Source organism: Notechis scutatus, chromosome 2 (assembly GCF_049901735.1).
Source record: "Notechis scutatus isolate UNSWTSFEM ecotype Mainland chromosome 2, rNotScu1.2, whole genome shotgun sequence".
Taxonomy (NCBI): Eukaryota; Metazoa; Chordata; class Lepidosauria; order Squamata; family Elapidae; genus Notechis; species Notechis scutatus.
Window position 1 is genome coordinate 147,816,539 of NC_142010.1, and position 27,077 is coordinate 147,843,615.

A 27,077-nucleotide genomic window follows, 5' to 3' on the forward strand; every position below is an offset into this window, starting at 1 on the left:
GTTTAGGGCAGCTTAAGGCAACATCAAATGAACATCCATTTCTCTACCTGAGCCTGCCCAACATTTTCAATCATGGTGGGAGAAGCAACTGGTCTCTTCCATTTTGGGAAGATGGGGAAGGGAGCACAGTCTGGAGGCATTTTTTTTTTGTAATGGAGACAGTCCTCTGGAACAGCCTCCCACAGGAGGTTCAGTTGGCTCCAATACTCCCCCTTAAAAAAAAAAAAGCTGAAGGTGTCGATTTTCTGGAAGATGTTTGGATTTGTCATCAAACTTGGCATCATTATTTGGGATCTCTATTTACTGTATCTTTTATGATTTGTGATTCATCTATCTTGTGTGTGGGGGTGTGTGAGTGTGTGGGGGTGTGCAATTGGGGTTTGCTAAGTCCAACATGGGCAAAGATATTCTTCAAATATGAGATTCTTCAAATAAGCTTTATAGAGTTTGGGCTATACATGCCAAACAACAACTTGAAAAGACCCATCCCCCTCAACCACTCTCTAAGCTACTAATTTCCATAGCTGGAGCAACATGAAAGTCTTTTTCCCTGTCTAATTAAAATATTATAAAATAAATAAATAAATCAGGACAGTTTTCAATAATGCTCACTTAGAAACCAACTGATGCATGCAAAGAGGTGAAAGTATTGATTTCTGGCCAAGAACATTCTGAACAGGAAAAAAAAATCATTATCAAATTTCCCAAGGACAGTTTTTTTTAAAATACTGTAATGTTCAATCAATGAGGTTGGAGGAGGTGACCACATTAAAAAAAGAGAGAGAAAAATAAAGCAAATTGAGGCCAGAGGGCACCAGAGCTGGGGTGTAAACTGTTCTGCCGTGAGCAGTTGGAGCCTGGCCTCTCAGCAGAATTGACAAGGTGAACTGCGGTGTCCTTATTTTACAAAATCAAAATCTGCAAAGAAGGATCTCAACCAAATGGAGGATGAAATATATCCAGATGATCTTCGCACTGATAAAAGTAAATATTTTTTTTCCTTCTTGGCAATCAGTAATCAGCAGCTAAAGCATCAGATTTCATCTGAAATTGAGATTTAAAATTTACATTTTTAATTTGTAATCAAAGAGATGGTGTACTTAAGTCGTGATTAGTGTGTGTCATATTTTCCGGAGGCAGACTTCTATTCAAAAAGACGCTAGAGGACAATCCTCTATTGCAGTTCTTCTTTCATTTTCTTTCATAATGGATAAACTACCAAAATTAAAGATTCAAAAAATAAAGCTGATTTAGAATATTTCTGATTATGCATGTTGAGCTCTAATGCAGCTAGAGAGCACAGATATTTTAAGGAGTTCTAAGCTAGTGCTGCCCTGATTTGATTGCACTGAAGACATATTTTCATTGGTGGGTTGTTCTGTTGATCTATTAAGCAGGTTAGTGGACATTCCTTATTTCCAACATGCTGATGGTATATGTGGATTTCAGCTAGAATTGTTGGATTTCCACCAAATCCAAGAGTCCCTCCCACACACACACTTTTGAATATGTGCATATGCCTTCAAGTCCTGTCTGACCACTTAAACTACAGTACTCCCTGAAATTTTGGGGAAAAATTTTCAAAAGTGGTTGGCCCTTGCCATCTTCCTAAGGGAGAGAGTGACTGGCCCTAGTTGTCTTTGTGCTTAAGGTGGGACTAGAACTCACGGTCTCCCCTTTTCTAGGCTGGTGCCTTAATCACCAGACCAAACTGGGTCTCCTTACAATTCTTTTATCACCATATAATACCATAATGGCAAGTCTCACTTTACCAATCAGTAAAGATCAAGGGAATAATATACAACCACAGACAGTATTTCCAGAAAATGAATTGTAATATTTCATGATGTCATGCAAGTTCAGCCAATGACATTGCAACATTGGTTCAGTTCATACTATAGGCATACGACAAGAATAAAAATCCATACATGATTTCACTGACAAAGAAATAACTTTCTTTCTGGATTCCTAACGGCAATGGAACAAAATTCCTGCTATTTCTTTGACCCTTCTCCATTTCTTTTTCTCTTTTTTTGAAGAAAGGAATTACCTTTACTACACCCAGAGATCTGACTTCCAAATCTATGTTCTGCTGGCAGTCTCTTTTCTCCTAACAGTTATTTTCTACACAGCATTTCTTTCCAAAGGTATGTGTTTCATAATTCTGTTCTTTATTGAGTAATCCTTGGCTTGATCTCCTTCAGTTGGAAAGAGAGGTATATGCTCAGGGGTGGGATTCAAATTTCTTAACAACCGGTTCTGTGGGCGTGGCCTAATTTGTGGCCGTGGCTTGGTGGTCATGTGACTAGCTGGGTGTGGCTTGTATGTAAATATTATAAATATTTATGTAAATATTGATTTTTTTTTATAAAAAAGAGCAACTTTTACCTAAAATCAGGGAAAGCAGGCAGGCAGATTGAGTTGCTCACAGAATAACAGATTCATTCAGAGATCTATGTTTCTGCAATTGGCTACCTGAGTCTGTCACATAAAATTTGCTTGCAAGCAAACTCACAAAATTAACTCACAACACACCATGTATGTAAATATTGATTTCTTTTTATAAGAAAAAAGCAACTTTTACCCAAAACCAGGCAAAGTAGGCAGGCAGATTGAGTTGCTCACAGAATCACAGGTTCACTTAGAGATCTATGATTCTGCAATCTGCTACCTGAGTCTGCACTGAGCTGATATGAAAGGGTTGAGGATCCAAGGAATCCTACTTACACTGGATCGTGTTCCATTTTGGGGCTTTCTGAAATGATAACTCTTGGGATCTTGATGTTCCTTCAAGAAAGTAGATGAGAACACTCAGTTCCTAAGTCCTGACAAACCTGCTACAGCCTGCACAAAAAGAGCTTTCTAAGGGAGGCTCCACCCAAAAATATACGAGGCTATCTAGACAACCAACAGACATACAGGTTGAGACTGAAATAAGAATTGGCTCCTCTGGAAAACAAGCAAATTGGAGAAAATTGATGTACACTGACTAGACAAGCCAGAGTTTTGATAGGGGGAGATCTTGCTATTTAGCCAGAGATTGTATTCTGCCTCTCTGCTTCCTTCCTCTGAACATCGTGACTGGGTAAATTGCAGTTAATTTGTGAGCAGACTGAAAACATTAGAGCAGGCATGTCCAACCCACGGGCCATGGGCTACATGTTACCCTGGGACAGGTAGAAATGTGGCCCCACAAGATCATAAGCTTTTAATATTATTATGTGATATGTTATTATATATGTTATTAAAATATTATATATTTTATATGAAGCCTCAAGGCATTTTTTTTCTCTATTTAATGCAGCCTAGGGAAGCCAAAAGGTTGGATACCCAAACCCCAGAGCAACTAAAAGTATCAGAGATGGCACTTCTATAACTCAATAATGGAGAATATGTTTTACATGGATTAATTCCCAGACCCCTAGCATCTCCATATGGAGTCTGGAAAAATTCATGTCTGAAATTTTGTTACTATTTCTGGTAGCTCTTAATAGATTTCTGCGAATTAGGATTGAATGATTTTATAATTTTATTTTATAAATATTTTTATAAAATTTTATTTTATAAAATTATTATAGATTATTTTAATTTGGGTTTATAATTTGATTATTGATGAGATGAGGTATGGGAAGAAGATTGTTTTTACTGAAATAATAATGAAGATGGTACAATATATGGTACCATCTTCACTAATATTTCAGTAAAAACAGTACACACACAAAGACACACACAAACATACCATGTTTCTTTGAAAGTAAGACCCAACTGAAAAATAAGCCCTAGCATGATTTTTCAGAATGCTCGTAATATAAGTCCTACCCCAAAAATAACTCTCAGCCAGATAGATGCATTTAGTACGGTATTTCACCCAAAATAAGACCTAACTGGAAAAAAGTCCCAATGCATCTTTTGGAGCCAAAATTAATAAATGAAATGCTGGAGAACTCCCAAATTTTAGTACTGATAGCACTGGATTAGTGAACTAGCAAACTAACTGATGGCATATACTTTCAAACTTTCTCTTAGACTAGATTCTTGAAAACTTACATGCAGTGTTTATGTTTAAACCCTTTTTTTCTGAGGCAAAACCCATTTTTCTTCTTTTTACTGAAGCAGAATTCTATTACAGATAAAAATAGTAGCAAAATATTAGAGTTAGTTTAGCATGGCACAGTCCTCACACAAGTACCAAGAATACTTCTGTATCAAGGCTTGTAAAAATTGTTCAACATCTGTTTGAACCTTGCCCAACTAAGATAAATCAGAGCTGCCTATTTCAGATAACTTCAACATGTTTCCCTTTTCCTAAATTTATATTTGCTGAATTATTCATCTATCCATTTATAAACAGGTACCTGAGGTAACACCATCTTCTTTCCTGAACAGAGAATAGTCTTGTGTCAAAACTCTTTATCAATGTATATCTTTTCTGAGAGAGATTTTCATTTGGTAGGTAGACTCATGCTCCAAATATCTGTGTCTTCTTTGAAATGACTTTTCTGTCATTCTGCAGAAGTCTGCTTACTTAATAAGGAGTTTATGACTGTAACACCCTTATTTTGATAGCATTTTCTAGCTCTAAGCTCCACTGATAAATGTTTCTTTAGATACCAAAGTCAGAATTAGGACCTGCAATGAAAAGATCTCTTCTATCCCACCAGCTGATGTTTCATTCTCTCAGAATTATTTATTATTTATTTATCCATAAAATTTGTATAGCTGCCAGCTCACAAATGAAACTCTAGGTGTATAGCAATAGAAGAATAAAACACAAAAAAGATAAAAACTGTAAAATCCAGATTGAAAATTAAATATCATTTTAAAAAAAGATATTCAAATCCTAGGCAAAGGGAGAATAAGCATGGTCATGGAAAATGGAGCCATCTGAGCATATCTCCAGTTCCCTGGGAACCCCAACTCCAATTATTTAACTAGGTCTCGCAGGATATCTGGAATATCAAAACGGATGGGCCCAATCTAATTTTAGAGGAAATAATGTTTCAGAAGGTGGATGCCATAGCAGAGAAAGCATGTTTCCTGGGACCCACCAAATGTAGGTCCTTAGTTGATGGTATCCGCAGCATGTTGTCTCCAACAGATCTAATGGGCAGGCTGATGTAATTGGGGAGAGGCAGCCTCCCCGCCCCCAAATAGCCTGATCCCATGCCGTGAAGAGCCTTAATAGTGAAAAACAGCATCATGAATTGGACAGTAGTGATAGGCAGAAGAAAGTGTGGCAGGAACTAAGGAATTTTTCTCTCCTTTGAAAGAAGAAGATTGGAAATCTAAAGCCAATGTCCATTTTTTTACCCTTTTGCCTCGCTCCAGAGACAGTTCACTAGGCCCATAGGATCAAGCTGCTGCTTTTAGTTGCCTGAAATATCTTTCCTCGTCTAGACCTTGATGGTGTTGTTTAGTTTTACTTTAATGATTAGCCCATGGGCCATATCAAAGTACAGAGTTCCAAAATTACTAAAATCCAATAAAACCCATTTAAAGTGGAATTGGGATTAAAATGCAATTTAAAATGAGATTTGAATAAAATACAATGATTTAATATATGGGTAAATAAAATATGATAAAATTGTATTTCAATGTCACCCCTAAAATCTACCCCAATCAATCCCACATATGCCAATCTCAACCGAACCATTTTGCTCAAGTACTGTGCTATATTAAATATTGTTTTCAAATTCTGGCTACACATGAGGTAAGTTGTTTTATATGGGGTTCCCAATGGATCTTTAATTTAGTATATAGACAGAGGTACCTGTCTCTCATCCTCTTATACAGGCAACAATCAAATAGGATGTGAGCTAGGTCTTCTACTTCTGCTGCTCTGCAAATGCAGAGACTTCCATCTTAGGGTATAGAATGGAATCTCCCCTATCTGATCCTTTTGCCAAGCCTTGATGGTGGATGAGAGGCGAGATGTGGCTTGTAACCCTAAGAACTGAAGGGGAGAAGTGGAAGCAAGTGCTTGTCTCACAAAAATGCCCACCTGGGAATCAAGACTGGCATCAACAGGGAAGCAGAAAGGAAGGAATAGAAGTGGCAGTTGTTGCTCATGAGGACCTGCAAGTTGCCAGAATCAGATATAAAGTTTTGTTTTTGAGCCTGGGCAATCATAATTGATAACAGACTCAATAATGACAGACTCAATAATGACTGGGCAGTCATTATTGAGTCTGTCATCTGCACCTCTATAGCTGTCTGGTTTGGCTCTGCAACCAAACAAGACAGACAGAGACTTTTCAACAGATAATTAGAACTGCAGAAAAAAGAATTGCTACCAACCTGCCTTCAATCGAGGACCTGTATACTGCACGAGTCAAAAAGAGGGCTGTGAAAATATCTACAGACCCATCACATCCTGGACATAAATTCTTTCAACTTCTACCCTCAAAATGACACTATAGGGCACACTGCACACCAGAACAACTACTAGTCACAAGGACAGTTTTTCCACAAATGCCACTCAGAGCATATGCACCAAAGGCAAATTCCTTGTGTGTCCAATCACACTTGGCCAATAAACAATTTTATTTCATTCTATATGCCCTGGAGTGAAATTCTCTTGTCACTCATCTCTGGGGTTATAATTTCCCTCTGTGGATGTTTAAGAGTCCGGGCACAGTTGGCTTACGTGTACCAGTTTGATGCCACAATTTCTAGGCTCAATTACTTGTTGATTGAATCACCTGTGACTCTCACTCATCCAGCCAAAATGGTTATGTCATTGATCTGATCAATGGGCTCTTTCAGACCTGACTGCTGGTTATCCACCCAGTTCCTAGCTTCACCAAAGGGCCCTGCTATTGCCAGGAGATCTACCCATGGCTGGAATGAGTTGTCAGTCTGCTATGGCCAGGCTGCTCCTCACCTGGGAATGCTTCCAATAAACAGCCTGTGTATTTATGCAGAACTCTGCACCAAGACCATGGTCTTGTTGGGCAGCATCCCCAATTCCTACAACAATTACAAACTATAGGAAATGTGGGTGCTCATAAGTCCTACAGACCAGTGGTCACCAACCGGTGGGTCATCCTGGAGCAGCTACTCCTCCACCCAGGCCTGCCATGGACTAGAGGAGCTGCTCCAGGATGACCAAAGGGCCAGTCCTGTGACTACTGCAGCTCTGGAATATGGGACCAACTTTCCCACCAATGTCAGCAAGCCACCGCCAGTCAAAATTCATATTAGTGGTCTGCAGGATTTAAAATTATGAGATTAGTGGTCCCTGAGGTCCAAAAGGTTGGTGACCCCTGCTACAGACCATCTTGACCTTGAATAAGTCAGTGTGGACTGGATCCACTCATTATGGTAAGATATACACAGGAGCCTTGGTGGTGCAGTGGTTAGAATGCAATATTACAGACTAACTCTGCCCACAGCCAGGAGTTCAATCCTGATGGGGCTCAAGGTTGACTCAGCCTTCCATCTTTCCGAGGTCAGTAAAATGAGGACCCAGATTGTTGGGAGCAATAGGCTGACTCTTTAAACTCTTAAAGAGCACTGTAAAGCATTAAATAAATGAGCCTAGGTGGCGCAGTGATTAGAGTGCAGTGCTGCAAGCTACTCCTACTGCAATTTGGCAGGTTGAATCTCACCAGGCTCAAGGTTGACTCAGCCTTCCATCTTTCTGAGGTGAGTAAAATGTGGACCCAAATTGTTGGGGGGAAGAGGCTGACTCTGTAAACCACTTTGAGAGGGCTGTAAAACACTATAAAGTATATAAGTCTAAGTGCTATTGCTATTGCTATTATGGGACGGTTTTAAGTCTAAGTGCTATTGCTATCATAGTTTGAAAATCCCAATAGCTGGGATCTTTCACAGCCTTAAACCATAACAAGCTAGATAAGCGAACCAATCAGTTTTCAAATGTGGAAAGTTACAGAGTCTAAAATGCTGACCTTCCCTCCCTTTGTTGTATTTTTTTCAGCCACAATTCTTTCATCAGAAATGAACAAAATAAGTATGCATTTTTCACTGTCAGTGGATAACCTTGATGACAAATGTAAGTCTTGATGATAACCCTTCCTAGTTATCTTCCTGGAGTTCCCATTTAGTTTTCTAGGTATGTTAAAATGTTGACGCTTAACACACCACCTTTTTTTATTTGAAACCCACTGGAAAAAAATCACACCTTCATTTTCCACTTACAGGTAGTCCGTGAGTAACTACCATTCATTTAGTGACTGGTTGAAGTTATTATGGCACTGAAAAAAAGTGACTTATGACTTGTTTTTCACACTTATGACCATTACAGCATCTCCGTGGTCACGTGATCAAAATTCGGATGTTTGGCAACTGGCATGTACTTATGACAGTTGCAGTGTCCCAGGATCATATGGTCACCTTTTGAGATTTCTGACAAGCAAAGTCAATGAAAAAGACAGGTTCACTTAACAACAATGTTACTAAGTTAACTGCACTGTTTCACTTAATAACTTTGGCAAGAAAGGTCATAAAATGGAGCAAAATTCTCCTTCTGGCTTAGCAATGGAAATTTTGGGCTCACTTGTGGTCATAAGTCGAGGACTACCCGAATTCGTTACTAAATTTTGGTGACACCATCTTGCACAGAGGATAACTCTCTGTCTTCCATTTCAATACTTATATAGTGATCTTTTTACTATGGTGTTAATGAGCCTCTAAATATCTCATACAAATCCCCTAGTGGCTTTTCTCTGATGGACATAAGACAGTAAGGCCATAAGAACAAGAGCCCTGTTAGAACAGGTCAAGGCCCATTTTAGCTCCCCATTCTGCTTCTCCCAATGGCCAACCCAATTAACCCAGCTGGGGTAGGAATAGGAGGTGGTAACGCACCTCTCTCCCATCGTGGTTCTCCTGTAACTGATATTTTGGAGGCATATGCTGATTGCAATGGAGAGGTAAGAACTGACAGAATTGTAAAAAGAATGTTAAGGTGCCCAGAGTCAGCTTAAGATGGGTGAGCGCAAACATTAATTAAATAAATAAAAATCCAAAGAATTTTCAAGGCAGTAGACTTTAATAGGATTGTTTTCTATGAGTCTGTTGTTCTTTTCTTTTTTTAAAAAAAAAATAAAAGCCACTAATTCACAGTCCACCCAGCGCAGATCAGCAAACGGAGAATGAACAACCCTGACTTTAATTCTTGTGAGCCAAATTACACAGGTTGATTATTATGATTTGCAGGAAAAGACACCTTAGACCTCAACCTAAACCTTGTTGTGCTGTTTTCTGCCAAAATCCTGACCCACAAACTCTGTCCCTCAAGATGCTATTTTTGAAAACATCAGGGACAGAGTAAATTTTCCCATGGATAATGGCTTTTCATAGGAAAGGGACACACAGTACAAGATTTGAGACAGAGGTGTGATTTTTGTGGTTTTTTTCTTCCGTAGAAAAGAAATTAACCAGATTAAATATGATTACAATGCATATTTAATAAAAATAGTTTTGGCCACCAGCCACAGAGACCAGGGGAGTCATAGCCAACTTATCTTCCACCTCTATTCCATACCTATAAGATTGAACCATTGTTGATAGTAATTAAAAATAAAAGAATCATTCCCGAAGATGACATGAGATTTTGTGGCTTACTGGCAAAGAGATTTTCTCACATACTATAAAAACATTTTATGACATTAATCAATGGTTTCTTTCAATGCAGTGCCAGTCAGCCACCTAGTGGATTAAACAAAATTGACTTCTTTCGGATTAGTCAGCCGTTTTAGATTTCAGCTTGTGTGGCAGGGTAGGAATTAATTTTGCCATGACTCTCAGAAACTGGCAGTCTAATTAAAAACCTAGCGAGTCAGATGTCTCCAGGTCTTTCATTGCTGGGCAAGATCCCAAGCGTGCACATCCAAACATGTACAAGCTGTACTTCCTTAATCCACCCCCACCCCCCTTTATTTTATAGATATTCTATCCTTCTGCCCCAAAAGTTTCAGATTGATTCTGGCATTAAGTGCTTGCTTGGTTGGATCTGCCCAAGGAAAACCTGGAATTCTCACTTGAAAATGGAGATGGAAATTTTAATTGACCAAAAGTCACAGAGATTGTATGTTAAACAAATCCGGATTCCAGTTTGAATTAACACTCTCTTTTTGTATTTAACCAGTGTTCCCTTGTGGCCCTAACCACACACAGTGGGAGTACTTTAATGGGAAGTGTTATTACTTCTCTCTGAAGAAGGGTACTTGGAGATGGGCCAATGATCAATGCAAGGACAATCGTGCCCAACTGGTTGTCATCAATGATATGAGCGAACAGGTAAAAAGAGGAGACTGTGGTTGTTTTCTTGGAGAGCAGACTGGTCTCATAACTATGAGATATGGAAAGGTTAAGAAGCTTGCTACATTCAGAGAGACTTTCTCTGCCATGTCTACATGCAAGATGGATTTGGACTAGGGAGACACAAGCATAATTCCCCATCCTGCCATGAATCTTAGGCAGTTATCTTGATTCTAATGTATCCTCTTGGCCCAATCTATCATCCTGCAAGAATAAAATGAAAGTGGAGAGAGAAAGCAAAAGAACCATACCTACCATCTTGAGTTTCTAACAGAAAGAATGACAAGCAAATGTTATGGTAAATAAATGGAATAAATAAGGCAAAAATTAGTGGCAGCCAGAATATCTATATGAGACATATGGCTCAAAGAATCAATGGATGGATGAGTGAGGACTTAAAAGCTTACCAAAGTCATGGCACAAAATAACACTCATATTTTTATAAAGCCTAATGGTTGCAAGGATGGGCAAAGTTTTTGCTCCAAGGGAATACATGACATTTGGCAAATATGGAATCAGTAATGTGCAGCAGTCATGCATATAGACAGAACTGTCCTCTATAGAGATTATCAGTCATTCCAGGTCATGGTTGTCCCAAAGGTGCTTTCCAAAAGACAACTGGACTTTCTTTGTTTTTTCCTTGAAGATGTTTCCCTTCTCATCCACCAATGCTACAGAAGAATAATAGAATAACAGAGGTGGAAGGAACCTTGAGGTCTTTCCCTGCTCAAGCAGGAGATCCTATACCACTTCAGACAAATGGTTGTCCAATCTCTTCTTTAAAACTTCCAGTGTTGGAACATTCACAACTTCTGGAGGCAAGTTGTTCCACTGATTAATTGTTCTAACTGTCAGGAAATTTTTCCTTAGTTCTAGGTTGCGTCTCTCCTTGATTACTTTCCATCCGTTGCTTTCTATCTGTGTTCTATCCTTCAGGTGCTTTGGAGAATAGGTTAACCTTCTCTTCTTTGTGGCAGCCTCAAGTATTGGAACACTGCCTATCATGCTATATCATGCTATCTTGCTATCGCTGACGAAGCTTCTTGGATGAGAAGAGAAACGTCTTCAAGGCAAAAAGCAGAGAAAATCCAGTTGCCTTTTGGACAGAACTATCATTTCCCTTTTCTCTTACCGTAAATTAAAATCCTAAATCTTTTTCTCAAATCACATATACAAAATTTGAAAAACAGTACTGTTTCCTTATCCATCCATAGGCTCTCACTTGTATGCGTTCAGAATGAACAGGCTGAAATCTGGAAATGCAGATTTAACTGTCTATGCATGCCTCCAAGCCTATGAAATAACCATTGGCCAGGCTGATGGGGGAGTTATTTTCATGGAAAAGACGGGGTTTCTATCCATCATCCTTCCTACAAAACTGTAATCAGGCAGAACTATCTGTACAACTATGTGTGCCATCCTCCTCAAGGGAAAACTCACTGCTCTCCTTACTCTCCCAGTCAGCTTGGTTTACTGGAGAGGGAGGGAGGAGATTTGGCTCTTGAGCTATATTGAAGGACTCTGTGTTTTATGTGGCCTGCATAGCACAAGTTGCTCACAAGTGACCTAATAGATTTCTAAGCAAGTTCTGAAGAACCCTATGATTTGACCAACAAATTATGTAAAATATGATTTATTTAACTTATTTATTTTCTTATATCAGACAGAATTGCATGCATTTGCACAATAAAATTACTAATAAGCTATGGTTTTCAAACCAGTGGCTTCACTCATATGTCCACACCCAGTTACAGATCTCAGCATATTTTATACAATTCTATCACCAGCCGCTTGTCCCTCCTTGCTAGCCCCGATTGACAGGCCCTGATCAGTCACATGCTAACAGTCTGCCTACAATCTGTTATTCTAGCTAAACTTTAAGATTAGTTAGGCCTATGTTGCAAAGCACCCAGTCCCTTCATTTCTCATTTCTTTGGTATTCTCTTATGTTGTTTTTTTTTTTTTTTTTAAAACAAGTTTTATTAATTTTTAAAACACACAAATTATCATTATTCATTACATGTTTAAACCTTTTTCCCTTGTAAATTTAACAAGTCAGATAAATTATGATTCTGTTTTAAACCATTTCCATATAATATACCAAAACCTCTTATTCAATTTCTCTTTACTTCTCTTTTACTCTTATTCAATATCATTATTATTATTTCATCTGTTTCTTTCTGACTTAGTTACCATTATTCTCATTCTATATTTCTACAAGTTTTTACCAATTCTCTCCCCAAAAAGACATATACACACAACACACAAAACATAAAAAAATATCTTTTTGGAAAGTAACTTGGACCCAGGTATCTCTCTCTTCATGGACTTCAATTATATTCATGCTCATCTTACATATCATTACTTATTTTATTTACCATTCTAAGCCTTCTATATTAACTTCTCCACATATTTCACACTTCTTAATTCTACCTTAATTAATCATCTTAGTTTAAATCATTATATTTGTATCTTTTGTCCATTTTTTATCATCCCTTTGTCTCATCCCTTATGAAAAAAAAGAAAATCAGTTTCTCCTGAAATCATTAATCAGAGTATGATGCCTTTCTATCTCCCCCTAAGTTAATCAAATTAATCTTTAAAATAATATCTAATACCCAATCAGATTTTGCTTGGTACATTCTATCTAACTAATACATCCAACACAATTAAGTGCATAATTAGAGAATAAATCCAAATATTAAAAAGAAATACTATAATAAAAATTTTATAATAACATCAATACCATAATTTTATTAAACTCTTTAATTAAAACAATATTCTAAACCTCTCCTATTATTAAGTTTTAAAACCAATCATTTTTAAACATTTTAACATTTTAATCTCTTATCAACTCTTAAACCATTGCAATACTACCATCTCATCTTATGTACCTTGCAAAATCTTTTTTTTTAAAAAAAAAAATTATACTTTATCCATTATCCATAAAAAATTCCTTTTTTCCATTTAATTTCAAAACGTTGTAGCTTTTCTCCACCTTTTCCCTTTCTTTCTTTTCCCAACAAACCTTTCTACCCCCCCTTCTTCTAGCCTCTGCCTTACCGGCTTCCCTTCTCTGTCGTATTTCTTTTCCCCTTTGTTTACAATCATCATATTGGTTTTGCACTTTATTTTTCCCTTTCTTAAATGTTTTTTAGATCTTAAGTCCTTAAATCCTTTAGTTTTCTTCTTTTCTCTTCTTTTCTTTTCTTTCTCTCTTCCTTTTTCTGGATCAAATTCTGAGATTCATTAAAGATGGCTCCTTCCTTTCTTTCTTGTTCCTCTGCTGTCTTCATCTGTTGTAATTTTTGTTGATAATTAGTAAGCGCCATTTCTAAGAAAAGGAAAGCTTCTTCCACACCATTTCTTAGTTCCTCAACAGAAAGAGCCATTATAAATCTTCTTTTCTTTTCTCCTTCTTTCTTCTTACAACAACCAGAATATTCAAAAGAAAATAAAAAAGATAGAACAGTCCCAAAGTTATCAATCAGTCCAAACCAAGGCAGAGTTCTCACTTTCTCCTTCTGGGGTGATATCAATCAAAGAGAAAGAAAGTCCATAATCTGTTTAAAGTCTTGTTACAATATATTCTAGTCTTCAAATCCTTAAGGCATCTGCTCCAACAAATCTTAGCATACAAATATTTTCTTTTTAATCCTCTCTCTTCCCACTCATCGCTTAAAACCAATTTCCACCTAAAAATAGGTTTCTTAATATCCAGTTATTTATTCCGTAGGAAAAGAGGGAAAGCTATCCTTTCAGCACCTTCAAGCAGCCGCTTTTTTCCTCTTCTGGCAGGTATTATTCAGAAAGTCATACTTTTCAGGAATTTTATTAAATATGTCTTAGAGTCCTAGGAGCCAAGAAAACTTTCTCCTCTCAATCACTTTCTCCACTTCCTCCTGCGCATTCTTACCCGGCTGCCAGCTTCTTTGTGGCGGCCATTACGGACCGCCGCTGCACCGTCCTGGGAAAAGGGGGTTCTGCCGGCCAGGAGGGGTCTGCAACACCCCAGTCCCTTCTCCGGATCCCCCTACCTTCAGCTGCCCCTGCAGGGCAGCCTAGCTCCGACCGGCTGGGTCGGAGCCCCAAAACGGCTAGCGCGGCAGGGATCGCGCAGCTTCGCAAATCCCTGCCGCTCGCGAAGCCGACAAACTGGAAGAGCCTCTTATCTTGTTTTTTGTAGAACCCAGTACCTGATATATATCTCAAGGGTTCACACATCAGGCAAACATGGCTATGTCTTGGATATGTAACAGTGTGGCTATACTTTTAAAATACTAACTCTAGATAATTTGAATAAGGAATATGATAAGCTATATGCTAGTCCAGTGGTCGCCAACTGGTGGGCCGTGGCCCACTGGTAGTGTGCTGTCCAGCCAATTATAGTTAATGGGAATTGGCATAGTTAGTTAGTAATTGGGAGCTGTCCCCTTAAAGGAATGCATCATGGTAAATGTAGTTAAGGTATCCTGGGAAATGTAGTCCATGTCATGTGGCCACATCAGTAATCCTGATTGGTCACTGAATTGACCCTTGGTGGGTTGGGAGAGGTTTCTTCACTCTTGCCTGAACCCAGCCTGGTGCTAGCATTTCTACCCCTGCTTCTACGATATGGGATGAAAGGGATAAGAGATAACCATCTTTTTACCCAGAAAGACAGATATGCAAAGAATTGGACATTGAGAAGAATCTTGTCATAACTGTGAGTTATTGAGGATGCCTGATGAACCAATAAAAAGACTTTGTATGGATGCTTTGTGGAGTTATCTATCTGCCTTTGTACATTACAGAGGACAGAATAGGTAGTCAATGAGAAAATTTTGATGGGCCGCAGCACACTAGTGTCTGCAACAGGGGTGAATCCAGCAGTGGATGGACTGATGCGTGCAGGGAGGTAGGGTAGCGCGCGGGAGATCGTGGCATCCGAGTCCTTCCCACGTATTCCCTGACCTGCAAGGGGTGGTGGTAAGGAACCTCTGAACTGGTGCTGGGTAGTGGGAATCTGATGTCCGGAGGCCGATGAACCATGTGCTGAAGACCAGATGGCTGGCATGGAGGTGGGGCAATCCTGCAGTCTCCCTAGCAAACCTGTGCCTCCTGCCTCAGCACATCGAGGAGGCCAAGCAGCAGGAAGCAGCTGCCAGCTCCCTCAGGTGAAGATGTTGCGAGGGGGAGGCTCGACCCCTCCCCTCAGGAGCTTCTCTTCCCCCTCGCCAGAAGTGCTCATATGGCCAATGGCAAGGAGGAGGGATGGCAGGTGGCAGGGATGGTGAGCACTTTGCATGTGAGCGTTTCTGGCGAGGAGGAAGAAAAGCTCCCGACGGGAGGAGTCAAGCCTCCCCCTCACAACATCTTTACCTGAGGGCATTGCTGGCAGCCGCTCGAACTCCTCGATGTGCGGAGGCAGGAGGCAGGAGGTAACACCAATTCAGAGGTTTCTTTCCCCTGCACCCCACCTCCTAACAGGCCAGGGGACACCCGGGAAGGGGTCTGATGCTGAGATCTCCCAAGCATATCAGTCCATCCACCGCCAGTATCACCCCTGTTGCCTCGCCTCCTTGCCAGCCATCTGGTCTTCAGCACATGGCTTGTCAGCCTCCAGACATCAGATTCTCACCACCCAGCACCAGTTCAGAGATTCCTTTCTCCCCACCCCCACCCCTGGGGACAGAGGGAGGGGGGGGGAGAGAGAGAGAAAGAGGGAAAAGGAGGGAGAGGAGGGAAGAGAGAGGGGGGAAAGGGAGAAAGAGAGAGAGAGAAAGAGGGAGAAAGGGAGAAAGAGAGGGGGTGGGAAAGAGAGAGAGATGAGAGAGAGGGAGAAAGAGAAAAAGAGATGAGAGATCCCGGTGTTTTGTTTTCTGTGGGAAATGGGTCCAAATGACTTTTTGAGTATTTAAGGTTGCAGAAACAGGCAGCCAAGCTAAGTGCCTGAAGGACCCCATCCTGTCAGTGGGAGTCCAGGCGCTTCAGCGAGCAGCATGCTGAATTCATATTAGAAGTCCGCGCGGGATTTAAAATTATGAGTTTGGTGGTTCCTGAAGTCCAAAAGGTTGGGGACCCCTGTGCTAGTCTACATTATGGAAAATTACAACTTATTATATTGTATCCCATATTTACTTATTACCTTGTTAGGCCAAGCTTTATTAACTCTTTAAGTCTTTACTCTGATAATAATAACTTTAAAATATCCCCTACGTGGAACAACTTGCCTCCAGAAGTTGTGAATGCTTCAACACTGGAGGTTTTAAGAAGTGATTGGACAATTATTTGTCTGAAATGGTATAGGGTTTCCTGCCAAAGCAAGGGGTTGGACTAGAAGATCTCCAAGGTCCCTTCTAACTATGTTATTCTGTTAGTCTTGTGTAGCATTGGTATTTTTGCTGTCCCCCCCCCCCTGCAAATTGGAATACCTTTGTTCTGGTCTGGTCTGGTTCTTTTCTTTCCTGCCTTGTCTCCTTCAGCAATAGGGTACCAAGGTCACCCTATTTGCTTCACATAGAGAACTATTCCTGTTTAACTAAATAATTATTAAATTTAATAATTTTATTAAAGACAAGCTGGATAGCCGTGCTTTGCGACGACACTATGTGATTGGGCTATGCGGGAGAAATCCGGTTCATAATCCATTGGCTCAGTGGTAGTTGGTGATTGAAACACATAATGGAATATCGCTCCCGCCATCTTGAGTCTGGAAGCAGTTCCATAGGTGGAAGGTGTAGACATTTTGGTGAGGTACCAAGGTTTAGTACTGTAAGGAGCCCTAGACAGCTCCTGAACATTCCAGTACCCTCTAATCAGGGGTGGGATGCAAATATTTGTACTAATGGTTCTGTGGGCATAGCTAGGTGAGCATGACCATGTGACTGGGTGGGCACAGCTTCTTCTTCTTCTTCTTCTTCTTCTTCTTCTTCTTCTTCTTCTTCTTCTTCTTCTTCTTCTTCTTCTTCTTCTTCTTCTTCTTCTTCTTCTTCTTCTTCTTCTTCTTCTTCTTCTTCTTCTTCTTCTTCTTCTTCTTCTTCTTCTTCTTCTTCTTCTTTTTGCAGCATTCCCCCCCCCCCTTGCTCTCCTTTTTTTTTGCCTCCTAGGTCTCAGGGAAGCCTCCTGGGAGACTGTTTTTGCTCCCAGGAGGCTTCCCTGAGGCCCAAGGGGCCAAAAACGGAGTGCTTCTTCTTCTATTTTTGCCTCCTGGGCCTCAAGGAAGCCCCCTAGGGGAAACAGTAAGACAGCGAGGGGGATCGGGCACAGCTGATCATCAGAACAGCTGATCATCAGGAGGAAAAAAGAAAGAAATACCAGTTCGAATGAACCGGTAACTGTTTTTGTTTTTTTTTACTACCGGTTCGTCCAAACTGGGCCAAGCCAGTAGAATACCACCACTGCCTCTGATGTTCTGCTGTGGAAAAGAGGGCTATTACATCAATATACCTCAGTGAGACGCAAAGACCAAAGGTCCTCTCAAGAAGACTGTCTGCTGCTGATTTTTACAGCTACAGGATAATGGAGCGTGATGGCGAACAATGCTACCTCCTACTGTTCCGCAACCTTGTGAGGCAACTGGCAGTTGGAACAGAGTTCTTCTCAGGTGGGGAGGGGGAGTAGAACTCCTTAGCATCAGAGCGTGTTAATTACTGTATTAAGAAATAGTAATACTCTAATGGTCATTTTGAAAAATCCTTTCCTAGCGAGCACCTAGAAGCCAAGAAAAACATACGTGCCAAATTTCAAGTTTGTAGGCTTTACGGTTCTGGAGATTTTGTGATGAGTGAGTGGTACTTGGCTTTTATATACTGTATATAGATTATTCGAAGAAACATAATACAAACTACAAAAGATAAAAATTGTAAAAAAGATTCAGAAAAAGAAGAAAACAGAAAATAAAGAAAAAGAAGTAATCTCCTCCCCCCTTCATCCCTAGGAAGTATAGTTTAGATTAACTAGGGAAAAATTCCAAGGCTGAGCAAATAACAGAGATCAATCCTAGCTGCATTTTAAAGTAGAACTGGCCGCATATGCGTACATTTATATGCAGTGAGAGACAGAGAGAGAATTGGGAAGTGAAACCCCTCCAGCTATTGTTTTTCTCTTGAAGGACTTGTGAACAGAATAATCTATCAAGCACAGGATTCAAGGAGTTGGGAAAGGCAAGGATGCCTTCCTCTAGAAAAACAAACAGCTCATAAAAGTTTCATCCTTGTAAATAGTAACATCGTTTTCTTTTCAATTTCTGGTTTCACTGCAATGGAAACAGAAATAAATCAGCTCAGGTAACAATGATATGAAAACAGCCCCCCTGCCAGTCCAATTTTTCAGGAGTGTATGAAAAAGTATTCCCCCCGTGAGAAAATATATGTATCTTATTAATCTCAAATTATATATCTGGGAAAATATGCATTGCATGATATCAGTTGAATAGAGTATGTTATAAGCCCGTTAAATAAATAAATTATAAAATATGGATGATCTTTCTTGAAAGGCTGTCCTTTACCATTACCCATAATTCTCTTTATACAGATACCTCTTAGATCAGGGGTCCCCAACCCCCTGGACTACGGCCCACTAGTGGGCCTTGAGCCCTTCGGAACCGAGCTGTGGAAGTGGCGGTTGAGCAAAAAAAAACCTGCACGAGCCCTGGGCAAGCACAGGCAAGCATGCTCCATTTGCGTAAGCGGCAGGCACAAATGTATCTGTGTGTGCACTTGCCCATCGCTTGCATGGAACAATCCTCTCCCCTCCACCCGGGCTGATCCTCAAAGCCGGAAAGGTTGGGGAACTCTGTTCTGATTGAGCTTACAAATCTCAAAAGCTCTCCACATGTGCCTTTGATTGCTTTTGAGCTTCAGGATGAGTTAATTTTAGGAAACTGATCCCGCACAACATGAGCCATCACAATCTACCATAACCAGGGGTGGGATTCTACAGGTTCGCACCTATTCGCTAGAACCGGTTGTTAACATTCTAAGCAGTTTGGAGAACTGGTTGCTAATTACTGGCCTAATCCTGTAAGGAAGGCAGGAAGGAAACATTCTGGTGTTGCTTACAGAAACTGCCTCTCCATTAACTCTTATTACATTCTTGGCAGGACTAGACTTCCTGTCTCAGGAGCACCTCTGGAGGTTTTTTTCCCCTCCTTTGCTGGTACTTTGCTTGTGTGGAGTGACCATTCAAAGTTACAATGGCACTGAAAAAAGTGACTTATGACCATTTTTCACACTTACGACTGTTGCAGCATCCCCACAGTCATGAGAGGCAAGGCGAGGAGATGCGTGCCTTGATGTGAGTGATATTGAGTTGGCCATGCCCTGCCAGTCACATGACCACCAAGCCATGCCCACCAACTAAGCCACGCCCACAGAACTGGTTGTTAAAAAATTTGAATCCCACCCCTGACCATAACTATCTACTATCTATCCGAAGTTCTGTATTTTACCCATACTGGTCTAAACTAGGCTCACCTATGCATCTCATGAAGTGAACTGCAGCTTTTAAATAAAATGTGTGAGTCAGAAAAAGTGCTACCAAATTCCCAATTATTTGCTAATATATGTTGTAACATACAGTTCTCCTCCTATCTCAGCAAAGTTTCTAGTTAATTCTAGCACAAATGTTCACTGCTACCAATCACTCTTGGACCAGTGCTCTAAGGAAGTGATCACCTCATTGGAATACTATTAGAATATTAGGTACCAGAGAGATTTACATGTAGCCTTCATTCAATAACTAGTTATAGCAGTGATGAAAAAGTAATTATATGACCAATCCTCACATTTATGATCATTGCAGGCAGTCGTGGTATTCAGCAGGTTCTGACCAGTTCTGGAGAACTAGGAGCAGAAATTTTGAGTAGTTCGGAGAACCGGCAAATAGCACATCTGACTGGCCCCGCCCCCACCTATTCTCTGCCTCCCGAGTCCCAGCTGATAGGCTGGGTCTTCTTTTGTTGCTCTGCACAGGAGAATGGAGCTGGAAAGCAGGTTAGTGGGGTGGGGAGGGAATGGAGATTTTGCAGTAACCTTCCCCTGCCACGCCCACCAAGCCACGCCCACAGAACTGGTGGTAAAAAAAATTGAATCCCACCACTGATTGCAGGTCTATAAAGGGAAGTTGAAGGAATACCATAAGCACAGTCAAGGTTTCACTTAGCAACTGTTTTGATTAATAATTGAATGATTGAACCCACTTGTGATTGCTAAATGAGAACTACTTGTACTCTTATGTTCCACCTTTTTAATTGCAGGTTTCCAATGGTAGGATTAAAAAAAAATTACTACCAGTTCTGTGGGCATGGCTTGGTGGGCGTGGCAGGGGAAGGATACTGCAAAATCCCCATTCCCTCCCCACCCCACTAACCTGCTTTCCAGCTCCGTTCTCCTGTGCAGGGCAACAAAAGAAGACCCAGCCGATCAGCTGGGACTCGGGAGGCAGAGAATAGATGGGGGCAGGGCCAGTCAGAGGTGGTATTTGCCGGTTCTCCGAACTACCCAAAATTTCTGCTACCGGTTTTCCAGAAATGGTCAGAACCTGCTGAATACCACTTCTGGTTCTGGCTCCCTTTGCTTTATCAATTCTCATCAAAGCAGCAGCTTATTCAGCAGCCAATGTAGTCAGGCAATATTGAAGCAAGAGTCAAGAATTTGTGGACATCCAGCAGTTGCTGAACTATGATTCCCATCATCTTTCACTATCGACAACCTGTCTATTGGGAGTTGTAGTTCAACCATGCTAATTAAGGCAGAATTTTCCTAGCCCTATTTGTTGTATGACGTGCTACATCCTCTCCCAGGATGCACTATTCTATTCTCCTATTTTGCACAATCCCCTTGTAGTCTTAGGCCTCAGAATATATATATACTCTTCAGTGGACTTCTTTGGAAAATTCTGTTGTTCAGGCTGCTCCTCTCACCCTTTTCCTCTTCTCAGATTTTGTGTATGTGTGTATATTTGTGCAAAGTGTGTGTTCTCTCAAATATTATTGATACTTAACTCATTTCCATGGACAGTGCATTTTGATTACAAACAAATCCATATTTGTGTAGCCCGGTAACAAAATTGGGATCCAAGACACAGATTCCACATTATCTCAATCTTCACACCTTTGCTCTAGTTCTCTATCCTGTTCTTTTGCAGTATTTCCTTCAGACACGAGCCAGGAATGCACGATATTGGCTAGGACTTACAGATATAGACATAGAGGGAGAATGGAAATGGGTGGATGGTAGCAGTTACAGAAATGGCTTCAGGTAAGCACTGAACATTGAATTTCATTTGCCTATCTCCAGATCCCAAGTGTCAATCCAAATGTTTTCCCATATATAATCTCTCAAAAGCTTCTTTTAAAACAGAAACAAACTTTTTCAAACTCAAAAGCCACACTTTGGTCAGGTGGGCTGCTCTCCTCAAGAATGGATTCAGTCACGTCAGAAAACAATGACAACATGACTAACTTAGCAACTATTAGAGAAATAAATCTTAGAGGCAAATGTCTTGAGAAGATCAGATTGTTACAACCAAAATGCAGGAAGAAAGCCAGAATCAAATATTTTGGTCTATATAGAGATCTGTATTTGAAAGCAAAGTTATTTGCTGGAGTTCTTATGTTCTCACTTCAAAAAGTATCCTAACAAATATTATTAATCTGACCTCAGAATTGTTCCTTGGCTGTTCTCCAGTTCTAAATGCTACTAGGGAGAGCAGATAAGACAGGAAAAAGATCCCTGCATTTTTTATTTGATTTGATTTACATTTTGTTAGAAGAAGCTGTTGCTGAGATGATTAATTCATGTATTTAATAACTCCCCCTTTCTTTCAAATTAACAATTACAGTAAATTTTTAATGGGCTGTAACAAAACCTTTTGGGAAAGGGTTGCATGCGGCTCTGGAGCTTCCGATTATGGTCCTCTGTTCTAAACAATCAAATTCAACATTATTTTAAATATGTAGAAACCTTTGAACTGTGATGCTGGAGGCGACTATTGGTAGTCCTCAAGTATCAGGTCCACCATTATGTCCTGCCATTCTTTTGGAAGGAGGGGACGGGAAGGCCTGAAGGCATTTTTTGTGTGCTTTTGCTGTAACAGCATGGGAATTAGGGAAGGGGATTGCCTTCGGAGGTGAAGCAGACTCCTTCCCAGCTGGTTCCACCCTGGTTCAAAGGCCGTTGTGCCCTGAGAGTGAACTGTTATCTGTGTAGCACCTCAGCATTCTCAAAACAACTTTGCGGCATCACATTGGCTGCTGGTGGAACTGGTCAGGGGGGGTTGGGTTTGGGGAAACAGAAAAATTGCTTTGTGCATTGCACAGGATCCTCAGATTCTGCCTGGCTTTACTGCAACCACTTTCTCTCAGTAAAAGTTCTTTTGATTCAACTCAATGAAGTCAAGAATTTTGCTTTCCTGAGGGACCAGCTAAGGCAACAGTTCACTTAGTAATGGTTCAAAGTTACAACAGCCACCCCCCCCCCCCCGCAAATGTACTTAAAACACAGTCCCAAAGTTATGAATGTTGCAGGACCATGGCAAGATTATGACTGATCACAGAGACACCGCAACATTCCCTCTACCTATTCCCCTCCTCCACAGGGACCTAACAGGCATCACAGGCTAGCCCACCAGCTCTTCCCCACCCTGAAAGGTTCACTTACCTTTCAAAGATCCAGAGTTTCAGAACAGACTGACTCTTCCTCTCTCCTCAAGTGAGTTGTCTCCTCTACAGCCTCTCTGCTGTGGGTTTGTCCAGCAGCGGGGTTTCTTTGCCTGCTCCTGGCACTCCAAAAGCAGCATGGTGAGAGCAGAGGCAGAGTAGGATGAGGGTCCCCTGCTCAGCTTGGCTCATTCCCCAAGGCTGCCTGTGCAGGACATCCAATCCACTTTTGGAGCACTGGGCAGCCTAGGTGAGTCTGAAGGGACGCAAGGTCGTGCCCCCAAAGGTTTCCGTTCTCCACATCAAAAGCTTTTGCAAAGGGATGGAGATCTGATGCAGCACAAAATCATTCTCCTGAAGCCTTCCATCCCTTTGCAAAAGTTTTTGGTGCAAAGAAGAAGAAGCCTTTGGGGGGCAGAATCTCACACTCCTTCAGACTTCGAAAATGGATCAGTTGTCCTACAGAGGCAGTGTGATGACCCGGGGCATGGCATAGAGGCAACACAGTCGGCTGACAGTTCCAACCACCCCTTTTGTTGCTCCAAATGTTCTCCAAATGCTCCCACATTTCTGGCAAGTTCCAGAGCAAAGTGATCACAAACACACACACACCTCTAGCAGCCTCTGGCTGCAAGTAGTCCAGCACAATGCTGTGAGCACAATGGCTTGCAAAACAAGAAATCCTGCAGGGCATGGGAATAAGTCAATTAGTCCAGGGAGCAAAAGAACAAGGCAATTAATCCAGGATGCAAGAAATATAATAAGAAGTCCAGGAAAGGTCCAACATCAGCAACAAACAGCACACAACATTCCATGAATTCAGGGTTTGTTCCCGACAAATGCCCCTCCCCACAGCGTCTCCTTAAGTCTCAGTCCCCAGGTATGCCTTGTGAAGAGGGGCGGGCGCTCTCCTCCCAAGTAGTTGGGTCAGCCTGCATTGGTCCTGCCTTCTCTCCACTGTGCTCGAGGATCAGGAGAGGGTTGTCCTTGTTCATCGCCTGAGCTCTGTCTTTTAGGTTCACTGCTTAGCCTCTCTTGGTCATTCTGCCCCCGTTCCTCCCCGCCAACAAGCTGTCCAAATCCTGAAAGGTCCTGTCCTGACTTGGCCTGCTCCTCCCCATATTCCTCCGAAGCCAATGAAGCCACCCCGACCTCGATCTCCATTGTCTCCAATTCCAGCTCATCTTCCTCTGCAGATTCAGGCTCTGATGGGGCCATGATAGGCAGCCTTGGTGAGCAGGGCACACTCATCCCGCTCTACCTCTGTTCTCAACACTCCGTTCTTAGAGCACTGGGAGAAGGGCAAAGAAACTGCAGCAGAGAATCTGGAGAAGAGGCAGCTCCCTTGATCATTGAGATCTTCAAATGATAATTGAGTCTTCATAGCCCATGCCTGTGGAGACCTGACGGGGCAGGATCGGGGGGGGAGGGGGGAGAAGCATGAGGTATTGCAGTGGGTCAGGGGAGATCTTGGGTGATGGGAAGCACTAGCCCCCCCCTTGATCTTCCCACCCTGAGATATCTCATGTGCATTTAACAATCTGCCCATTGGATTAGCAAATGCATTGGGTAAAGCAGGGAGAGATCACATTCATTGAACACGATCCAATTATTGAATCCTTGGGTTACGAATGTAATTGGCAGGCTCTATTACATTCACGCCGGGAGGATTACCTTCTTGATGAATCCCCTGGACTTGAAAGGTAGCAAACAAAGGAGTCCTAGACCAAACCTCACCAAAAATATCACCTGAAGCAAAGTTCACCAAACAGAGGCTGTCACTGGTCATGCCGTGAGAGCTGACTCACACAAAAAGTCAATTATGGTGGGAGTGATCAGCAGAAAAAGGAGAAGGGGCCATCCTAGTACCCTCTGGTGGGTACTATAAAGCAGGGGTCCCCAACCACCGGTCCCCGGACCGGTACCGGTCCGTGGATCATTTTTTACCGGGCCACAAAGCTTGGGCGCTGCCATCTTGTTTCGACAGCGCTTCCGGGTTTTCGGTTGCTTCCGGGTTTTTGGTTGGAAAGTGCTTCTGGTTTTTCAGTTGGAAAGCGGCGTTTGGGTGTTCGCGCCTTAGTTTCGTCGAAGGGGGGGGCAGCTTTGAACGAAGAGCCGTCCCGATGGCGGTAGAGTCTCACGTTACTCAGGTACCAGTCCGTGGAAGAATAAATAATCATGAAACCGGTCCCTGGTTCAAAAAAGGTTGGGGGCCACTGCTATAACGGATGACACTGGGATGACCATGGCCATGCAAGGCAGAGGGGCATGGAGAGTGGTGATCCATAGAGTGGCTGAGGGTCAGATACAACTGAATGTCTGTTGCTGCTGCTGATGATGACAATGTATCTGGAACATTTCATTAAAAATAAAAAATAAAAACAGTAATTGGTACATCAATCCAGTCAAGATCCCCAGGAGAAATTACTTGTTCTTTCTCTGAGGTTTTCTGACTGAACATTTCCTGCCAAGGTGCTATTAGCACCTCGAGACGAATTTAGAGACAAAACAAGACCATTCGGCCTCTGCACCCAGACACTTTTTCCATTAAAGTCTTAGTCTGCATCTCCATTCCCACCTGTGTTTTGCCGTTATTTTCTTAACCAACAGACTGTTAGGAGTCATCTGATTGTGCTAGATTTCTTTTCAAAATGGCAAAGGATTTTTTTTTTCTAGAATAAAAATTTCGTTACTGCTCGAGCTTTTGTATACTTTGGTGAACTATTGTTCAAGACATGATTTTTTTTTCCTCCCCCATCTCAGGTACTGGAAGCGAGGGGAGCCTAATAACGATCTCTCAATTGAGGACTGTGCACATCTCTGGGACAATGGAGAATGGAACGATGTTTACTGCACATATTTATGCTACTATATCTGTGAAAAACCCTTGCCAAGAATCTTCTAAAAATCCTCACAGCACAGAGGAACTGAGGGCCTAATTGCCAAATACTGCAGATTTTACCAAAGGTCTCTTATATCTCACTTTTAAAGACGTTACTGTTATAAATCCCAAATTATTATTTTTTTACTATTACTGCCAGTTGCCAGCATTTAGTTATTCTGTAATTCTGCAGAACTTGTTAGTTTGGCTTTTAATATACTTTGAGGCCTCATGGGACATGTTCATTCAAACTTTCCACAGTTCATCTTCATATTTTAAGCAACTTCATGGATCCAGAGGTCTGCCAATGCAGTCATCTAGCAAAAACCTCACCTCTTTTACTTAGCATTCGAATTGTGTTCTCTTCATTTGGTTTCCTTTTTAAAGTAAAAACTTGGAGAAAACATGCAAAATAAAACTGTGCTGTCCCAGCCAGTCTATGGGAATTGGATAGTTACTTAGGAATTATGAGCTGTCCCCTTAAGGGAAGGCATCATGGTAAATGTAGTTAAAGGTATCCTGGGAAATGTAGTCCATGTCATGTGACCACATCTGTAATCCTGACTGGTCACTAGTTTGACCCTCGAGGGGTTGGGGAAATCTTCCTCATTCTTTGTCTGAACTCGTCTAACTCATAGCACCTTCTTTCTATCGCTATGAGGTGGGTTAGGAGATAACCATCTTTCACTACAAGGCAGATATACAAAGGATTGGTCATAAAAGAAGAACTTCATCACAAATGTGAGTTATGGGGATACCTGATGAACCAATAAATGTTCTTTGTTATGGACGTCTTGTTGAGTTATTTCTCTGCATCTGTACAGTTTACAAATCCACCTCTGTACAAGATACAGAAAAAACACCATCCTTTTTATCCTTTGGAAAGACTGTGTCCTCATAGTATCTGTATAAAATGCTTCCTTAAAAAAAAAAACTTGACATTTACTAAGAGCATAAGGACACAACTTACGCCTTGATCAAAAAACCAATCCATAGCTGGGGAAAAGAGTGATTAGCCATCAATAAACACAGAGATAAACCATGGAAGAAAAAACACTGCCTTACATCAGAAATGTCACAGGAAGAACCAACAGACTATTACAATCACACAGCATCACTGTAGCATACAAACCAACCAAAGCTCTCAAAACATCTTAAGCAAATCAAAAGACCCAAATAGCCGAAAGAAAGGGGGAAAAAAGATATCTACAACATGCAGTGTTAAGAACCGTAACAGCCATTATTTATTTATTTATTATTATATTGTAA

At 41.2% G+C, this 27,077-nt stretch overlaps 1 protein-coding gene and 1 long non-coding RNA gene across 2 annotated transcripts; one reads left to right on the forward strand and one right to left on the reverse strand.

The window, feature by feature from the left end:
- Positions 1–816: 816 nt before the first annotated feature.
- LOC113416132 (hepatic lectin-like) lies at positions 817–26,598 on the forward strand. Its single transcript, XM_026673835.2, has 6 exons — positions 817–984; positions 2,040–2,147; positions 7,943–8,017; positions 10,115–10,266; positions 21,415–21,527; positions 25,691–26,598. The coding sequence occupies exons 1-6, from the start codon at positions 942–944 to the stop codon at positions 25,830–25,832; spliced, it is 633 nt and encodes a 210-aa protein (XP_026529620.1). The 5' UTR covers positions 817–941; the 3' UTR covers positions 25,833–26,598.
- On the reverse strand, positions 18,783–20,409 carry LOC148132301 (uncharacterized). Its single transcript, XR_015747824.1, has 3 exons — positions 20,368–20,409; positions 18,908–19,019; positions 18,783–18,855 (listed from the first exon to the last, which is right to left on the reverse strand). It is a non-coding gene; the product is annotated as an uncharacterized LOC148132301 (long non-coding RNA).
- Positions 26,599–27,077: the final 479 nt, after the last annotated feature.